At 36.1% G+C, this 19,847-nt stretch overlaps 1 protein-coding gene across 2 annotated transcripts in view; it reads left to right on the plus strand.

Annotated features, from left to right (window-relative positions):
- Nucleotides 1–19,847, plus strand: part of SCFD2 (sec1 family domain containing 2) — a 355,447-nt gene that overhangs the window by 200,579 nt on the left and 135,021 nt on the right. Inside the window, exon 6 of one of the 2 annotated variants that reach the window (XM_023532112.1) lies at nt 115–323. The exons of the other annotated variant lie outside the window; for it this stretch is intronic. Within the exon in view, the coding sequence (XP_023387880.1) occupies nt 115–308 (194 nt within the window). The 3' untranslated portion in view covers nt 309–323. Of the gene's footprint in view, nt 1–114; nt 324–19,847 lie in introns of those variants that run through there. 2 annotated transcript variants of the gene reach the window in all.

A 19,847-nucleotide genomic window follows, 5' to 3' on the forward strand; every position in this document is an offset into this window, starting at 1 on the left:
ACATTGAAAAGAGTAGGCCTATGTAACTAATAGGAAATTGCAGAAATGACAGAGTGTGACTTCTGAGGCTAAGTCTTAAAAGATACTGAGGCTTCTACTTTGCTCTCTCTTGAGGAACCCAGCCATCACATCATGAGAACACTCAGTCACGAGAGGGGTCCACATGGAGAGGTCCATGTTGTGAGGAACTGAAGCCTCCTTCCACACACAACACGAGCTTGCCAGCAATGCGGGTATGCTATCTTGGAAGCAGAGCCTGCAGAGCCTCAACTCTACTTCCCCTAGCTAAACCATGCTTGAGTTCCTGAATCACAGAAACCATGAGTTAAATATTTATTATTGTTTAAGCCTCTAAGTTCTGAGGTAGTTTATAACGCAGAAATAGGTAATTAATACAGACAATATCACAATCCTGACTGTGGAGTTGAGACATGGAAATGTGGCCACATTTTTCAGCCCCAGATATTATCATGAGTTCCATTATTAACAGCTTCATATTCCCTTTCTAAAAATTGAATTAAAAAAATAGTATTCATTCTTTTAGGATTTCCTATAGCTCCCAATAACTCTTCCTGTCTTATTACCCCTCGCAGAATATGAAATCAGTGAAATAGCATGAATTTCATATATGTGGTTTCTACTTCTTTGTTGCTTCAAGGCAAGGATTTTGCTTTTGTTGTGCAGAGTGAAGTACTGAACTTATTGTTATTGAATCATATTATTTACAGAACTTTTGATATCATTTAGTCTAGTGATTTTCTGACACTTTTAGAATTGGAATCCTTTTTATTCCACATAAATGTTGTATGGAGACCTAATATCTAAAACAGAATATGTTAGTGTTTTATTAGTATAAATATATTTTATAAGTTAAAATATATAAATGTATTATGAAAATAATCAGTAACAGCAATGAGACCTTTAAAAACTCATAAATTTAATAAGCTTAATATGATAGTTGTCAAAGCATTGCGATAAATACAAAAATTTGAAATTGGGGATTATAGACAGTTGCAATTTTAAATCACCTTTGGCTTCCAATTTATTTGTTATCTTGTGTTGCTTGTTATATTACAAGTTCAGTTACACTGTGATAACAAATAAATTCTGAAATTTCAGTGGCTTAATATAATAGAAGTTTATTTCTCACTCACATCAAAATCTGACATGAGTCAGGCAACTCCCCTCTAATGAGTGACTTAGGGACCTAAGTGCTTCCATCTTGAGAGGCAGCTGACTTATACTTGAACAATGAGATAGAGTGTGGTGTGAAGAAAGAAGATGTACACTTAACCATGCTCTCTTGGAAATGACACAAATAATATTCAGTCATATTCGTCGAAATTAGTCCTGTGGCCAGCCTAACTCAAGAGATGCTGGGAAACATAAAGCAGCATGTTTATATTGTTGAACAGCAACAATGTCTGCTAAAATTGCGAAATATTGCCAAATACTGATACACATTGGTAAGCGAATGATTATTATTATTCTTTTAAATGGCTCCTCTTGAATATCAGAATACTCTTCAGCTAAACATTAGGACTAACTCTGTTATCTATGTGGCATATATTGGTGCTTTGATGAAAGCAATTAATATGTAACACATATTAGTATGCATTTTGTTTTTCTTGATTTTGTTATTATACTTTTTAATGGCATTAATCAGACACTTGTGGACTCCTCGAAAACTGAGGCCTAGAAATGGGACTAAAGGAATCAAGGAACTTAGTTCTTCTACCAGTCTTAGTGCCTTTTCCTCTGCTCTATCCTCATCAACTTTCAAACACAGTCATGCATTCAGTGGTATCCTAAAATTAGGCATATATCTTGACAAAAATCCATGTTTAGTTTGACTTTACAAATGTGGAAAGCATAAGAGTATTAAAGGCTTCAATTGCAAACTCAGATGCTTGCAAGTAATGGAAATGTGATAAGGGGACCTGAGTCACACCTCAGGGGCTGGGTACACTTGCTCAGCTCTAGCCTATTGTAGCCCTGTGGGAATAGAGCCCAATAATCTCAGCTCTTGATTGTTGTTGTTGTTGCTATTTTGGGGAGAAGCTTTAAACTACCTACCTGGGAATAAATGTCTATAATATCAGGTTGTTGAGACCAGGGCAGTGATTTTATACACTTCCAGATATGAGTTGGGGAACCTGGCAATTCCACTGTCATGGGGTATATAGAGAATGAGGGAAGCTCATGTAACAGTCCCAACAAGGACCAGCTTTGTTAACCATGTCAAGGTTATCAATTACCAGAAGTCATTGGAAGCACTATCTGGTTCTGTCTTCATGTGACCCATGAAACCAGGTCATGGCTCTAAGTATATTTGAGACATATTTTATCTTTTTTGACATAGCTTATTTGTCCCTCAGCTTAACTAGGTGGAATGTTTAATATTCCATGCTATTATACTGGAAAGAGGACAAATACAGAAATAAGGAAAATCCAGAGGGCAGCAAATGATAGAAATGAGTTGGATAAGGCCTGGGAAATGGAGCTGTGCCACGGAATACTTAACATGAATAAAACTTAAGTATTTTGATACCACCGATTCCAAGTAAATTTATTACCAATTAAATAATGAAGCATGGTTTTTGAAGCAAAAATTTGTGCATTTCTTAAGAGCTACGTGAAACCAACCCTAAGTCACATATATAAAGTGACCTTCCATTTTCAAAGCCAGAAACAATGTGGCTCATTTTCTCTGACCCTCTCATCTTCACCCAATACTTACTCTTGCAAAACAAAATTCTTATACTTCCCAAAGCACTGGTCCAGAATGCACAAGTTATTCGTTAATTACTCACATCAGACATCTCATCTCCTGATTTAAATGCTGTTTTACTATACACAGTGTTGTAAATAGGTAAGTGTAGTGTGATGTTGCTATACTCTGCATAGAATTGTCATTAGAGCAATTCGACTTCATAGAAACTCCTTAAATCTACCAAGTTATATGAAATGACTGTAAATCCCTGTTAACTATAAAACATACCTTACAATTCCACTTTGTTCCCATCATCATCAATGAGAATGTCTCAGGCATCCATGAAAATGTTAGAGACGACATATAATGCAGCAGCACTGAGGGTCTAGAAATGAGCCTCTGCTACTGAGGATCCCATGGATGGTTGCACGAGTCCTTTCAATTAGCATATTATTGACCCAGTAATCTCTTCTTTGAGAGTTGTGTTCTATATTCCAGTCTGCCCAGCTGGCATGGATGCACTGCTTAAGGACTACATCATAAAAGTATTTATGAAAATGCACACAGCATATGTCTAGTAGCAGATTTATAGATTGAATAGTCCCTGAAGTTGTTTTTTTACTCCCACCAAATAAGAGAAATGAATAAATATCCAAAACCTAAGCAATTTTTTAGGTTCAGCAAGGGTTATTTCATTCACAAAAGACTTTATATCAACAAATTTAAAGTCTTTTAAACTATCTTTGCAAAATTAGGTATTGTTTTCACTCTTGGTAAAGATCCTTTACAAAATTTATCAGTAAGATATATGAGCCATTAAAAAAGCACAGTGCTTGTAGGCAATGCTGAAAGTTCCATAATGAACCTGCTGCTAAGAGACAATGAGTAAGAAGTGTGCATTGAAAGAATTTAATGTAGCTATGGTTTGCAGAAAAGGTAGGAAACCCAAAGAACAGGGATCTTTATCATTGTACTGTATAGGGCATTTTAAAGAAATTTTCAACCAAAGAAATCAGAGCAAAGTATTAGTGTTAAACATAGCTATATGCTTTCCATTTTTCACACTAGCAAGCTTCTATAATGAAATATTATAAAATCACAAATTATTTCATTTTTATTGCATATTATGAAATTAAATTTGAATTTGAATGAACCTTACATTGTGAAATTAAGATGTGGTACATCAAAATCCAATGTATGTTGTTTATTAATAATGATATTTCTTCACATAATTAGCTCTATTCAGTCATTTAATATTTTATTAATTCTGGACAATTGATATTATAGATAAGCTCACCTCCTTTTTCATATCCTTTATGAGTCTGGTTGTTACATATAAAGATATATTACTGGGATAAACATATAAAGATATATTACTTGATTTGATAATATTAACTCAGGAAAGAGTAATAGTGCTGTTAACAAAAATAGGAAGCCAGTAGGTGAATCCAGTTCAAAAAGGAATATATATGTAGGATTTCAGGCCACACTCCTCTACTGTATCCTTGCTATGTCCATATCACTGTGCTAGATGCTGATGGAGGTGGTGTGTTTATAAGTATCCTGAAGTCACTGCCCTCTAACAGCCACACTGGGAAGATAAGCACAAGTGAAACATGTACTTAGCTTTTCAAGACAGAATAAGTGTCAAATAAGTGATGCCAAAGGTAAGTCTGGACAAAAGTTAGAGCAGAAGAGATTGATGAAAGCTGCAGAGAGATAAGGAAAGAGTAGTGGTCAGATATTCGTAGGAAAGAATCATGTTTTCATCATTCTGTAACTTCAACATGGTCCTAAGTCACTTAATGTCACTGAGCTCCAATTTCCTTACCTATAAAGTAGAATCAAAATGTCCTCTTTACAAGTTGTTATGAAGATGAAATGAGACAATGTATGGGAAGTGCATAATGTGTAGGAGCCACTGATTACATGGCAGCTATTACTATTACTGTTTTGATCTAGCAGAGAGGCAGGAGTGGGGAAGCCAGTCCTCATTTAAAAGATGTGCTTGAACTCGAAGACAATGTAAGATTTGCTTAGGGCCTGCCATTGAACACAGCAATCAGTGAGAAGACTGGCCCACTAGAAATTTGTCTTAAAAATGTGCTAGAGAATTTTAAAGTATATCGGAGTCAGATTACAGAGGACCTTACATGCCAGGAAGAGAAGTTCAGACTACATTCTATAGGCAATTGAGAACCTCTGGAAATTTTTGAGAAAGGAAGTTACCTGATGAAACTGGTATTTTAAGGCTTTTTTTTTTTTTTGAAAGATATGATAATTGGATATGTGACCTAGATTGAAAATGAGAGAGTCGAGAGTAAAGGATGAGAAAGTATGAACATTTATTGAACACCTATGGTATATGTTTTAGACCATGACCTGAAAGCCAATCTCTATTTCCAAAGGGGGTTTCCACTGAGGAACAATCTCTCTTTCTCTTTAATGAAATGGAAAGTGAAAGCACAAAATAGCTTTTCAGAATTCTGAAGGGACTAGACTAGAATACAACTATCATCTACGGTAGAATGAGAGAGAATCTTCTCATGGTGCTGGTAGAGGGAAACCTTAGAATGCAAATTCTGTTTGAAGGAATATTTTTGTCAGTATTAAAATACTATAAAATTTTTTTTTGCTGTTAACAATCTTATGTCTTCTTTTCTATGTTCTTTCCCCCTACCCTTTTGTACTTAGAGTAAAACTCATAATGGAGAAGACTCAGGGCTTCAGACATAAGGCATGGTTGCTACATAAAACCCTCCATTCAAACCCATTTTCATTAAAACCAGACTGTTTTTAGATGAAAGCTATTTAAAATGAGCTCTTCTGTGAACATGGGAACATCTGTAAAGAAATATATAGGAGCTGAATTATCAATCTGAAAAGTTGTATCCAAAAATATCCAGTTTGCTTTACAGTTGAGAATAGGCCTAGGAAAGGTGACTTCATTTTGGCAGATGCCCTGATCTATGGAACCCTCTTCAGACTCATGATAAGATTTGCCAACCCCAGGGGCTGTGGGTAGAGCAACCACAACTACATCTATAGAGTTCTCTTATTGGATTCCAGCAAATGCCAGTAAATAGCTCTGTAAATCAGAAAACAGGAATTTTTCAAGACGGGTTCATTTTTCTTTTCAGAAGCATCTCTTCAAGATAAGAACAGAAGTACTGTTCTTATTAAGAAAAATCCTGGGAACCATGTAATTCTTGACTGTGTTTCTAATTAATTTTTTTTAAAATGTTACACTTAAAGCCTAACATTGGCCAACGCTAAAAAACCCACAGTGCCACCATTTTATTTGCACTGAATGCAATCTTAACAAAAACTTTCATGTTCTGGCTTACATGAAAGTGAAATATTCCAAAAAGATATCCAAGGTCTGTATGTCTCAGGGTTAAGTTGAGCTGTGACATTATATTCATTGTTGGATTGTTGTCGTGTTTACCATAGTTTTTTGTTTGTTTGTTTGTTTTAGTTTTAGTTTTTATTTCCGTTTTGTTTTTTTGCCTCGCTTGGCCTGGATGAGTTCTCTGGCCTGTAATGGATATATGTGGTTTCAAAGCAATTAGACATTTTTTCTGTGGAATAAACAACTTCAGATCTGAGAGAATATAAGTGTTTAAAAAAGACTTTTAATTTTGAAACCTTTAAATAACTTTGCTTTTATATGCACCTGTGCTTATAGGATGTGTCTCACATTGGTTTGCCTTTTTCATTGATTATAAAAGATAGTCTTTTAAATCTGGTAGGCATTTGTGATAGGCAACACAAATGCTGGCTCAAAGGCAAAACTGCCAATCTTACCTTCAAATCTGACTCTAAACTCAGAATAAGCCTCTATTTCAAATTATTGCTAAAACCTCTTTATAAGTGCCTAGAAGGAAATCATTTAAATTCTGTGCTTTTATGGGAGGATACTTGTATATCTTCAGCTCAAGAAATAAGATTTTGTATCTTTATAATTTTGTATTATGAAAAAAACTATTTAAAAACTCTATATATTATTACAATATATATATCATAAAAATGAAAGCCCTTTACTATCTAACTGCTCAGAAAAGCTCTCTCTCACTATTTTGGGAAATATTTCTCCATAATTTTTTTTTCTATAAAGTTACTAACATACACAAGCATATATTCATTAAAATGGAATCACCATATGCCAACACATCTACAACTTGCTTTTCTCTATTAGATATCTTTTTCTTGCTATTATGTACAAACCTACCTTATTCTTTTTTGACAGAAATATTTTATTCCTTTATGAAATGGCCCGTAATTTACTTGGACATCCCTCCATTATGGACATTAACATGATATGTTGTTTATTCACTTTTTACATACAAAAAAATTCACTATTTCAGTTTAAAATTCTTTGAGTATTGACGAATGAATACAGTTCATGTAACCACCACCACGATTAAGATACAGAACTGTGCCATCATGCTAAAAGTTTCCCCACATGGTCTCTTTATAGTCAACCTCTTTCCCACCTGGGCAATCATTGATCTATTTTCTATTCTTATAATCTTGTCATTTCCAGAATATCCTAAAAATGGAGTAATGGAGGATGTAGCCTTTTGAATATGGCTTCTTTCACTTAATATAATGTGTCTGAGTTCCATCAATGTTGTGTGTGTCAGTATTTCATTTATATTTAATGTCGAGTAGTCTTCTGTTATATGGAGGTTCCAGTTTGTTTATCCATTTGCCAGTTGAAGGACATTGGGTTTTTTGCAGTTTTTGAAATTATGAATAAAGCCACTATAAATATGCATGATAGGTTTTTTGTTAATGTAAGTTTTAATTCATTTGAGTAAATGCCCAGGAATGAGATTACTGAGTCACATTACAAGTGTATGTTTAACTTTGTAAGAAACTGCCAGATTATTTCCAAAGTGCCAGTACCAATTTGCATTCCCACCAGCTATGTGTGAGGATACCAGTTTTGCGTATTCTCACCAGCACTTGGTATTGTCAGTGTTTTGTTTTTTGAACTGTTCTGATAGGTGTGTGGTAATATCTCATTATGGCTTTAATTGCATTTCCCTAGTGACTAATGATGTTGGGTATCTTTGGATGTGCTTATTGGCCATTCATATATCTTCTTAAGTGAAATGTCTGTTCAGATATTTTCTCATTTTTTTCATTGTATTATTCTATTATTTTCTTATTGAGTTTTGAGAGTTCTTTTTTTTTTCTAGATATAAGTTCTCTATCATATGTTTGTTTGTTAGTTTTTCTCCAGATATTTTTTCCAGATCATGTTTGTCACTTTAGACTGTGTCTTTTACAGGTCAGAAAAATATTACTTCAGCAAACTTGAAAAGAGCCAGGCAAGCACTCCCCCTTTATACCTAACCCATAAAATGCTTGACCAGGCAAAACTTAGCACCTTGGAAAAGATCTTTAAATTTTGATGATCTCCAATTTACTTTTTAAATGGAATAATCCATTTTGGTGTCATATATAAATCTTTGCCTAACCTAAGTCCTTAACTGTTTTCTCCCATGTTTTCTTCTAGAAGTTATATAGTTTATTTCTTATATTCAGATCTATGATTCATTTAGAGTTAGTTTTATATAAGATGCAAGGTATTTGTTGCATTTCATTTTTTTGCTTATAAATGTCCAATAGTTTCAGCACTATTTATTGAAAGGTTATCCTTTGTCTATTGAAACACCTTTGAACATTTATCAAAATAAATTGGTCGTATGTGTGTGGATATATTTCTAGATACTATCCTGTTCCAGGGTTATGAATTTTAAAGAGTTGTCATACTACTGCTAAGTTTATCCCGATAAACAAAGGTACCAAATTCCTGTTAAACCACGTACTGATTTATAGCCTATTGAACTCAAAGCGAATGCATTTTATAGTTAAACTCATAAAAACTTGTATTGTTTAAGGCAGAGTTGAGCAGGGGAAGAACAAAGTTAATGAAAAACAAAGTATGTACCTTTCGGTTTAAATATTTTTGGTAGAATTTTTCCATAGATGAAGATTAGTATTAAACTTTTCCAGATTCTTTCTAATAGGGAAAGTGTGAAATTAACAGAATTCCCCCTTACACTCAAACACACATGCACACATACATCCACACTGCACATCAGAAGAAAAATTTTAGCTCAAAAACATTTGATATTTGTTTAAGCCTAAAATAATAGAATCTTCTTATTACTAAAAGTTTGACTTTCTTCTTCTATTGGAACAGAGTTAGAAACTGCCTGTTTTGTTTTGTTTCAACCACAGGATTCCAAAGTAAGGTATAAAATGCGTATAACATGCATTTATCAATTAAATCGTTCAGAAAATAACCCCCTTCCTATCTGTCTCTTATCTCCAATTTGCTAGCTTACTATATACTGGCCTACCTAACCCTCAAAGCCCTGAGGGTGTTTCAAGTAAGTGAATCAACTCTGTGGTAGAGAAATTCAGGGAAAATATCACTTCAGCAAACTTGAAAGACCCAGGCAGGCACTCCCCCTTTATCCTTAACCCATAAAATGCTTGACCAGGGAAAACGTAGCATCTTAAAGAAGATATTTCTCCCTTCTACTACTTTTTTTCCTTCCTTTCTCTCTCCCTCCTTTTTTTTTCTTTCATCCATATCAAATAAGTAAGCATTGAACCATGTTATGAAAGAATATGACACAGTCCTTCTCTGATAATTTTGTTGGACAGAGAACACATATCTGTAGAACATTTAAGTAATACTATAGTACAGGTCACAAAGAATTGTTCTACAAAACCAAGTTTTACCAAGGTACCCTGATATTTTTTTTACCAATAAAATAAAATTGTCTAATTTGCCTCCTAAAAAAGTTAATGAGTAAAATTTTAAGCATTTTTTTCTCATATGTTTTTCTAAAGCTTTTCTGTTTACTACCACTAGTCTGTTCTAGAAAGAAAAAATGTATAGAATCTGAATTAGCCCAAAATTTTATATTTTTTTATTAAATATATATTTATATATATCAATTATTCATACTCCTTTGCAAATCACTCCCCAGATTTCCAGGTGAAGAATTTAAGGAACTGCTAAAGTGACAACTGCAAAGAGTACATGGAATTATAGATGTTGGGGGCTGGGAGGGCCCTCTCTAATCAGCTTATCCAAGCCTGTCAAGAAATCATCACCAGGCAGGTTAGCTCATTTTACCAAGGTCACTGCCTTTTACCAAGGACACTTCAGAGCTGCACCAGTTCTGTGAATAGCTGCTTAAAGAATACCTCAGATAATCTCAAAGGAGAGAAAAGTGACTGAGTAGGGCTCATAAAGGAGACAAACCTGTCCTGGAATAGTGGGGAGAAGCAGGTGTGCTGAGGGGGTGTGTTTGCAAAGCTATTGAGTTAAGAGCACTCCTGGCAAACAAGTGCATGGTTCTGGATGAGGCTGGCTCAAGCAGAGATAGGTCCTCTCACCACTAGTATAGCCAGTTAGGAACTTAAGGAGATCTACTATGTTGCTGTATATTAATTCTGTCAGATCATTAGGGGGACAGTTGATGCATTGCTGTTCCAAAAGAAGAAAGTGTGCACATCTCATTTGGTCAGAGATTTTATCCAGTAACTTCACACTTTTACAAGTAGGGAAAATCTGGAAGAGTTTAGTAACCATTTTCAACTTTGGAATTTGTCATTCTCCATTCTTTGTTTTATCTATTTTGAAAAATGGTTTAAGTTTGAAAGTTTGCATTTCATTAAGTTTTTTCTAGTGTCTTGGACCACACACTATTCCAATGACCTTGAAGAAGAAATTGTAATACTCTGGTTGTCTGTAAGTTATGGAGTGGTTCAGACATCCAGAGGATCTGGCTCCTAGAGTGATGGCCTAAAAATTAGAGGTTAGGAAATAACAATATGATGGTAAGCCAGTATAGATTTGTCAGGTTCTCACTGTAACTTCATCCTGGTATCCACAACTGGCAAGAGATTAATTCAGCCCTGAAGATGCTCATCTCCAAGCATGGGCCCTGATATCCTTACTTCCCATTTAGTTCATCACTGCAACATTGATCTTGTGGCTTGGCCACTGTCCTATAGAAAGACTGGACTAGGAACTCAGAGTGGCACTTTTAGCTCCTATCGAGTCACCCATTTACTCAGCGAATAGCTAATGTGTGTCTGCTGCGTGCCAGGCATCGCACTAGATGTTGGAAACATTGGTTCTTGCCCTTGTGGGGCTTCGGTTCTATCTCTAATTGGCAGTGGGCTCTGGGCAAGCTTTCCTTTTCTGTAAATGAAGGACCTGGACTAGATGTTCTTGAAAGGTTCTTTATAACTGGAAATTCCATTCCTGAAAGCAGAGAGTTCCTGGTATCTCTGAGAGGAGCTGAGGGGGGCAACTTAAGCAATATGGGGAAAAAATTGTAATGTAACAACAATTTAACACAAAGAATTTTGGAGGGGGTGTGTGTGCGCGTGCGCACTTGTGGTAATAGTTTCCTTTTCTGGAAAATTTTATGGAATTTTCCTGAGGAAGAAATGTAAACCTTTAATTGTTTACACAAGCTATATTAATTCAATTTTAAGAATGTAATTCAGCTTACATAGAATGATTCTTTTGAAACTTTTAATACATGAAATTACCCTTGTGCAAATTTCATTTTACAAATATATTTAACAAAAGTTAGCTTTTGACAAACTTTTGCTTAAAAATTAAATCCTTGAACTCAGTCATATGATACCAATTAATAAATGGTTTGTGTCTCCTGTGGGGCACAGCAGCAGGCCCCAAGAGCCATCAGAGGTGAATAATGCACAGTCCTTGTCTCCAAGGAGCTCACAGTGTCGTTTCTCCTGCATGAATTAAGTAGCTTTAAAATTAAAACAAAACAACAAAAAACCTCTAGTCTTTAGCATTTATAACGGAAATCTGATGTCCTTAGAAAATTAAGGAGGGGTAGGTGGGAGGTCTGATATCACAATAAGATATACTAAGAAGACTTTGGAAGTGAAAACTTGCGCTTTGACTAAAATGTTAGAGAACGGAAGGAACTGTCTTCCTCCTGTGGGGGTGATCCCTGAATTGTGCTTACGAGGCATTCTCCATTAGTTTTCTTTGATGTATTTCTTGGTTTGGAAGTATCAGTGCTGTTTGGCATCAATTAAGCTAAAAAATGTTTTTGTGGATTAACAGAAATGTTTGCTTTAGTGTTGATTTTCTAATTTTGTTGTAAAATGGATAGGCCATCTGGGCATCATCCACGACAACTTGGAAATAAAGATATTTTTAAGTGTATAAATATGATTTGAGAATTAGAAAAACTTAATCTGGTATTTATATGTGCAAGTATGGATTTCTATTTAAGAGGTGGCCACCCAGACAGGCTAAACCACCTTCCCCTCTATTCCGCCTCCCTTCTCCTTTTCATTCCATTCTTTTTATTCCTATAATAAAAGAAACTTTTAGCAGAGCAACACAGCAGGGCTGTAGAGATGCTCACAGGTTGGATCAGTCACACGTGCCCTGTTCAGCCATGAATAGATAAGGTACAGTACAACCAGTGGGATAAATGTACCAGATGCTCAGTCTAAGCTGATGTTCTGGGGCGGGGGGTGGAAAGCGGGGGTGAGTTAGAAGCTATATTGATGCCTCTGGGTAACCAAGCACTACCTTCTTCAGACTGCCTGAGCCTGGGATAATCTGGGCCAATGTGTGATTACCAAGGTGGTGACAGACAGAGGCAAAGGGCACTGTGACAACTTTTGCAGTAACATCATTCTAGGAGTCAGCTGAAAACCTGGCTTGGTTGAAGTGGCTGAAAGTTAAAAAAAAAAAAAATGGCTTTCGATGTTAAAAATAGCCATTAATAAAAATACGATCAGCGATTGCTGGAGAAAATGGAAATTTTATTTTAATTTTGTTTTGTTTTTATTTTTTTTTTTAAATTTTGGCAGATAAAATGTAATGGCCCCAATTTGGTATTGGGTAGTCAAACTTCAAAAGAGACCAAACCAAAAGTTTATAAAAAACTGAGTGTCTTTGCCTACCATTTACTTATTTGCCTACCATTTACGTTTATTCATCAAGTACTTATTAACTGGCTACTTTATGTCACCTTTCCTCAACCTGTCTTTCTTTCCTCATCTTCTAGCTTCCTCCAAGTCAATCACACTATTTTTTAAGTAGAGCTTTATATCCTACCTGTTAACCTATACCTGGAACATGCTGGATGAAAAGCATTTGGTTTTCAGTGTTTGTTAGTCTGTTTGAGTTGAATAAGAAAAAAATTGAGCCAGCCATCACCTCTTTAGAGGACTTTTCTGGGCCAGAATTTAGCCCAGAATCCTTCATATCAGGTTGATAAGTAAATCTTTTAAGTCTTCAGGTTTCCCTGTGCTGGTTAGGACTTGCCTGAGGGTCTTAAAAACACAGCCGCAGGTATTTGATGAAAACAGCAGGTTTCATTGGTTGGTTGTTTCCAGATCCCAAGAACAGAGCTGCTGCCAACTGTGGAGTTTACATTTCAAGCTAGGCCCAGATTCATGTGAATGACAGTGTCTCTAGAACTCTGACTTGTCATCAGCAGGGCTTCCTCGCCCTCCACTCCCCACCCCACACTCAGTCTCTCACCCAAACAGACATTCTCAGTGTTGGGGATGGAGTTTTCCCTTGAATGATTGACTTCTCATGGTAATCCGTTGGTGACAGAGCTCACATTCAACAGGGCTAACTTTTGTTCGTCTGCAGGTTTCACTCTGAAAAACTCCCAGATTGGCACTGAGAGTTACATTTATTAATATTATGCCAAAAGAGTTTAAAGATGTTCGCAAAGAAACATAATATAAAAACAGTAATAATACCAGGACAAAAAGAAAATGAGTAGAAAATAAAATGAAGCTAAAGGTAAAATAAAGAAAAATCAGAGATGTAATTTGAAAACATAAAATAAAAGCTACAGAGTCCTATGTTGTTGAAATTGATCTAGATTTGGCACAAAGCTCCTAGCAGCCAAAGAAAAGAAAGAACTGAGATTAGTTAGAATTTGGGAAAGGGGCTGATGTTACAGCATTCTGTCTACCCAAACTTTACCTTCTTTGTAGGGCTAAACTACAAATTTCCTGGGTTCCTGAAACTTCCTTTAGCCACACCAATATATTTATAGCCAGGTTCACATGAGGCCATGATTCCTTTTCCCAAAATGTGGCTGGCTTGGGAAGCTGTTATCCTGATTTTCCCAAGTGCAGTGTTGGAGAATTTATTGAATTGGAGTCATGGCTGTAGATTTCAACTCCTCATCTCAGCAATACTCATCTTTTGGGGAGCAAATTCAAATTGGAAGGAAGGAATGAGAAGTGAGGAAGTGAACTAGGAATTCAAAATTAGATGTGGTTATCACAGGCAAGGATTTTTTCTCTCTGGAGTCTAGAGCTACATTTAGACCCATATATCCATGAGTCTAAATATTTCCTGGGCTCTCTATGTAAAAATGTCTCAAGAAGACACAACTACCCATGTGCACCATAAATCAGATCAATTGCTGGTGATGTACTAAAAAGCCTATAGAAGCACTGCTTAATCTATAGATTTACCTGGCTCCAGTCATTCATCTGTACAATAAGTAATTCTCACACTTCCACTTTGTGCCAGGCACCGAGGATAAAGCAGTGAATAAAGAAGTCAAAATTTCTACCCACATACAGTTTATAATTATTATTTTGCCGCTGTTACTTAATGTTTAAAAGAAAAACAACTCTTCTTGCATTTTTTTTTTTAGCTGACCAATCAGTCTCTGAAGTATTATCTTATATCTGTCTTGATCTCTAAATTACCCTGTGAGGGAGTTTGACAGTAATTCCCTCTTTAGAAATCAGGAAAAAGTTTAAACTTGTCAAGGTCACACAGAGCTGGAATTCAAAATCAGATCTCTTAAATCTAAGGCCTAACCTTTCTCTATGATACCATTCTCCCGATTAGGTATTTTCACTTTATTTTCTAACCTCCAATTTGGTAGACGGAAAAAGATAAGCAGCTTTGTGCCACTGCAGATACAGACTACAGATTTCTCAGAAAATCAAGCAAATGAGAAGGAATAATCAGAACATAGGTTTTTTAAGACCTGCTGCCTGATTTAATGTTAGCCTCCAATGGCCTCAGAGGCCTTGGGCATGTTTCAGGCATATATTCAGCACCTCCTTATATGTAAAGAAAACAGAAACATACTGTGTTCTTATTTCTCATCTTTATCAATTTAAAAAATTCAGGCCCCCTGTAAGAAAAAAATAACATTTTTCAATGTTCGTTTCTTTTTATATGCATTTCTCAATAGTTAATATGCATTCGACATCCTTTTGCAGTCCCAACCTACTAGAGATCATATTTTTCCTACCCACAAAGCTTAAAGAACAAAAACATATAGTAAGAGAAGGGTTTCCGACACCACCACAAATCACTTGACAGCATTCCCAGCGGCATTAACCATCATGCTCTATGATACACAGACCTGTGGTCCCCCCTCATTTTTCACGCTGGGATGCTGGCATCCAGTCATTGGAGTAGAATTGGCCCAATAATGTTTTCCATCTGCTGGCTTGGCACCAGTCATTATAGAGTGTCACCTGGGTTCTGTCTTATGGTCTCTAGGGCCAAGGCTAGAGGCACTACAAAAGAATGACTACCTTATTCATCTGTCAGCACTGTTTACTTTATGTGAACAAAACAAGATTTTGCTGAAGTATGTAAAAGAATTTTACTGGAAAAGTCTAGTCAAAAAGGCCTGAAGTGCTTTTACCCACCATCTCTCTTCCTTTCTTCTCCCCCACATCTTCAAATTCTGACAGATCTCAAATGTCACCTTCTCTAAGGAGCTTTTCCCAACACCCTCACTTCTCTATCTGCCCCTGGAGAATTTATTTCGTACTGCATTGTATCACCATTATTTATTTGTATTTCTCTCCCACTAGACTGTAAACTCTTCAAAGGAGTACAGGCACTGTATCTTTTAAAGTTCATACCATACATTATATTTCCGCTCAGAGAATGATTTGCAAGTTTAGAAAAAAGTTAGTAATCTCTTTTAAACTAAACCTACAGAAATAAAATATGTTAAAAGTTGCCATTATAAAAAATGAGTTAGCTAAAACCTGTTCCCTTTAATTAAAAGTTAGGAATAGGAAGTTCAGTGTTGGGGTTTTGGGATAGCCTTTATAGACAATTTTTAAAAACAATTTTATTTTGAAAACCAACAGGATATTTGAATTTATTCAATATCATTTAAAATTGATCTCATACATTTGACAGCACCATCATCAATAAAATGGTCCAATAAGTTTATTCTTGTGGTTCTAAAATGAGTTTCTGCTTTAACTGAAATTTTTTTTATTAGTATTTTATCATCTAAGTGATGTATTTGCTGGTCAGGATAGAAATTATTTCTAAAAGAATATAAGACTTTTTTTTTAAATTGTATCCTGTTGATGCTGGCTTGGACAGTTTAGGGAGATATGGTAAGGTAACTATAGGAGCAATTCTGGAAGAAGGAAAGTATGACACAAAATTTTGACTCAAAGCCAAACCATCTACCCTGGCATTAAGACCCTCCACAGCAACTTTTCATCAAAGGGCAGAGACAGTTATTCACGATTCACTGTCATCTGAACAGTAACCTATATATCCAGGCTCCATCTTCTTCAATGAATGATTACTCTGACTACATTTGGGAGGTTTTTATGGGCCAAGAGTGGCAGCAGTACCTGTCACATATACCCACAGTCAGTCACATGCCAGTCTTACCCAGGAGGGAGACTAGGAAACACAGGCTAGCCATGTGCTCAGGCAGAAGAGGAAAGTACTCTGGGGAACAGCTATCTAGTCTCTGAGATCTGAACTCATCTCTTAGGAAACCTAGTTCCAGGCATAGAGTAATGAGAGTAGACTAGAAGATAGAAACACTAGAGCTATTTGGATGAGAATTGATAGGATTTCTTGACTAACTAGATGGAGAAGTAGAAAAACAATAATAGTGCTGACAGTTACCTCCTCCTGTGTTTGTTTGTTTGTTCATTTGTTTGTTTTGGGCTCTCTGAAAATTATTTCTATGAAGCAACTGGACAAGGCTCTGAATAGTTTGTCTGTTGCAAAGTTGTTCTGAAACAGTGACCCATAAAGTCACAAGATGTGTATAAACTGGCTTTTCACATCCACTCTAGACCATATGAAATTTTAGAGAGACCATAGTCTGGATTTGAAATATAATATCATTTAATTAATGTAAATTAACATTAGCAAGTACAGTACTATTACAAATACATTAAAGGCCTTTACAGTGAAGAGAAGTCATGAAATGACATGCTAATTTAGTGTGTGGGCACTGGAAGAACTATTATCTATTCAAAATAGTTGTAAAAGAAAAGAATCAACCAAGATGAGTTGGTCGCTAATGGTTTTGGTGTGGGAGGAAAAACTGCACTGCAGTTTTTGGCTTTGAGGTAGGGTCAGGAAGGTCAGTAGCCCAGCGTTGACCTTTGTGTTTGGAATCTTTCATATTGACTCACCAGACTCTTGTAATTTGGCGAGCCAAATAGCAGAAATGTAGACAGTGGTCTCTGCGTCTGAACTTTAAACCTCCTAAGTCATTTGTCCTTTATGATAATAATTAGCATTGCTTGGGATCCAAAGCAGAGTAGCCACCTAAGACCTACATATTAATCTAAATTAAATCAATGAATGACCGTGAGAAAACCCTCTGGGAAGATAAGGGTGGGCAGCTGAGTAGCACAGCTGTACAACTTTGTACATTGTTTATTTGGAAGTCAACTTGTAGGTGATTTATTTTTTTACAAGAGTGATATATCTGATAATATCAGATGAGAGAATTTCAGCAACATTGATAAGATCACATGCTTGTCAAGTGCTAAGGCTCACCAATCCCTTTAAATCCAAGTATTTTTACTCCTTATTTCCTCTTCTGATGATGAAGTAATAAATGTCATTTTATAACTGGAGTGAATGGTATTTTTCAAAATTAAGCACTATCTGTTTATGGTAGAAAGCTATGATGCTAAAAATTTTAAATCAACTTTAGTCCCATCACCTAGAGATAATCACTGTAGGTATATTTGGTAAGTTTCTTTTAATTCATATGCATGTATATGTGTAAATATACATACAGCTATAGAAATAAGGCTTAAATACATATTCCATTATATCAGGAGTACTTCCCAAGTTATTTTCAAAATTTTACCTTTAATAGCTGCATTGTATTCTAAGATCTACTTTTATTTATTTAAGCAGTTCCTATTTTTGAACAGTTCAGTTGTTTCCAGATTTTGAACATCCTTGTGCATAAATCTTTGTCCTTATCTTTGATTACTTCCTTAGGGTAAAGTCATAGAAATGGAATTATTCGGTCAAAGGCTACAACCCTTTTTAAGGCTTCTGATGAATATGAGTCACATTGTACCTCAGGAAATTTGCTGCAGTTTATTCCTATCATTTGGGTATGAGATTGCCTGTTTGACTGAAAGCATTTCAGCACTGAGTATTACTCTTTACTCTTCAAATGACAGTTGGAACATTCAACTGGGCTATCTTTCCTGTAGCTTTATAGGCTGCTCTGTGTAATATCTGGCCATCTTGAGTACATATTGTGTGAGAGGCTATTACAACAAACCTTATTATGGCTGCCTTTAGTCCAAAGGCTAATATGAATGGACACAGACCATCTAAGATGTGTCCAGCGTGAGTACATGCATGACATAGTTCTTAATGAGCAAAGTCGGACTGGTATGAGTTTTGTTATATTTGTCTTAAGCATCCTTTGGGAGGGTTGTCTTTGGTCTCCAGAGTCGATATGCTGAGTCTCTTCCCCAGAAATGTCTGTCTAGCCATAAAGGAAACTCCAAGCGTGAAAACTGCTCATCATGGGCCCAGTGGAGTTTTCCTGCTGACAGAGAACTGATTGACTGAATGTAAATCACTCTGACTTGAGTGATTCTGTCCACTCAAGATGAATTGGAGAGAAATCACCAGAAGGAAATTGGCCTCTGAAGTGTGAGAACATTGGATTATTGCCGTCAGGAGCAATGCTTGTCAGGAACGTTGCATTTTTGCCTTATTTCAGGTCTCATATTATTTGGAGCAATATTGGAATGCTGTAAGGTTTTGATCTACTTTTCTCTACATGTACATGTTCTACTTATTTCCTTTTCCATTTTAATAATTATAAACAATAGATTTATAATAGTTTGTAATGCTTTGTTTATTTTGTAACAATATCAAAAATTTACCGACTTTTTCCTAAATGCTTAACAATATCACAGAAATCAATTAAATCATTCAATAAATATGAGTGTCTGGCCCTATCACAAGCCCTGGGTTAGAACAGTGAATAAGTCCAGTGAATCTCTGCCATCATGAAGCTTGTATTCCGGTGTGGGAAGACGATAAACAAGTATGTAGTGTGTCACATGCTGATAATAGCTTTGGAGAAAAAATAGAGCAGGGAAAGAGAGTGGGAGGATATAGAGTGGGATATGGGTGTGCTGTATTTATTTATGCGGAATAGTTAGGAGAGGCCTCCTTGAGAAAAAGACACTTGGACAGACCTGAAGAGAGCAAGGCAGTGAACCTTTTGGATATCGGGGGAATGATGTACCAGAAAGAAGCCCTGAAGTGGTGGTTTTCTTGGCCTATACCAGGAGGGTGAAGTGAGCACGGAGGCGTAGGAAGAAAGGTGGCAAAGCTCAGCAGATAGGCCCTAGTTGGCCTTCGGAAAGGCTCTGTGTAAGAAGGGGGTCACAGAAGGTTTTGAGCAGAGAAGTGACATGATTGGACTTCAATTTTTATTGACAGCAGAGGTGGTTTATCCACCAATACACAAGGAAAGTGAGAGTACTAGGGCACAAGTTGCTGAGCTTGGAAGATGGGAGGTGGGAACATGTCGAAGCCTCATTTGATGGGTTCTACATCTTGGTGAAGCAGGAAGCAGACCTCCAGCCACAGTGAAGGTAGGGGAGGAAGTGTTAGAGGGTTGAGGAGACAAGAGGGTGTAAAGTGGGTAGCTGAATGCAGAAATGTAGGAGAAATAAGAATTGATATGGCCACGAATGCCATGATTATCAATCACTTGAGTAAAGGACCAGTTGTATAAAATTTATTTTTGAAATCGTTTTCAAATATTCTTTT

The sequence above is a fragment of the Pteropus vampyrus genome, unplaced genomic scaffold (genome assembly GCF_000151845.1).
Source record: "Pteropus vampyrus isolate Shadow unplaced genomic scaffold, Pvam_2.0 Scaffold77, whole genome shotgun sequence".
Taxonomy (NCBI): domain Eukaryota; kingdom Metazoa; phylum Chordata; class Mammalia; order Chiroptera; family Pteropodidae; genus Pteropus; species Pteropus vampyrus.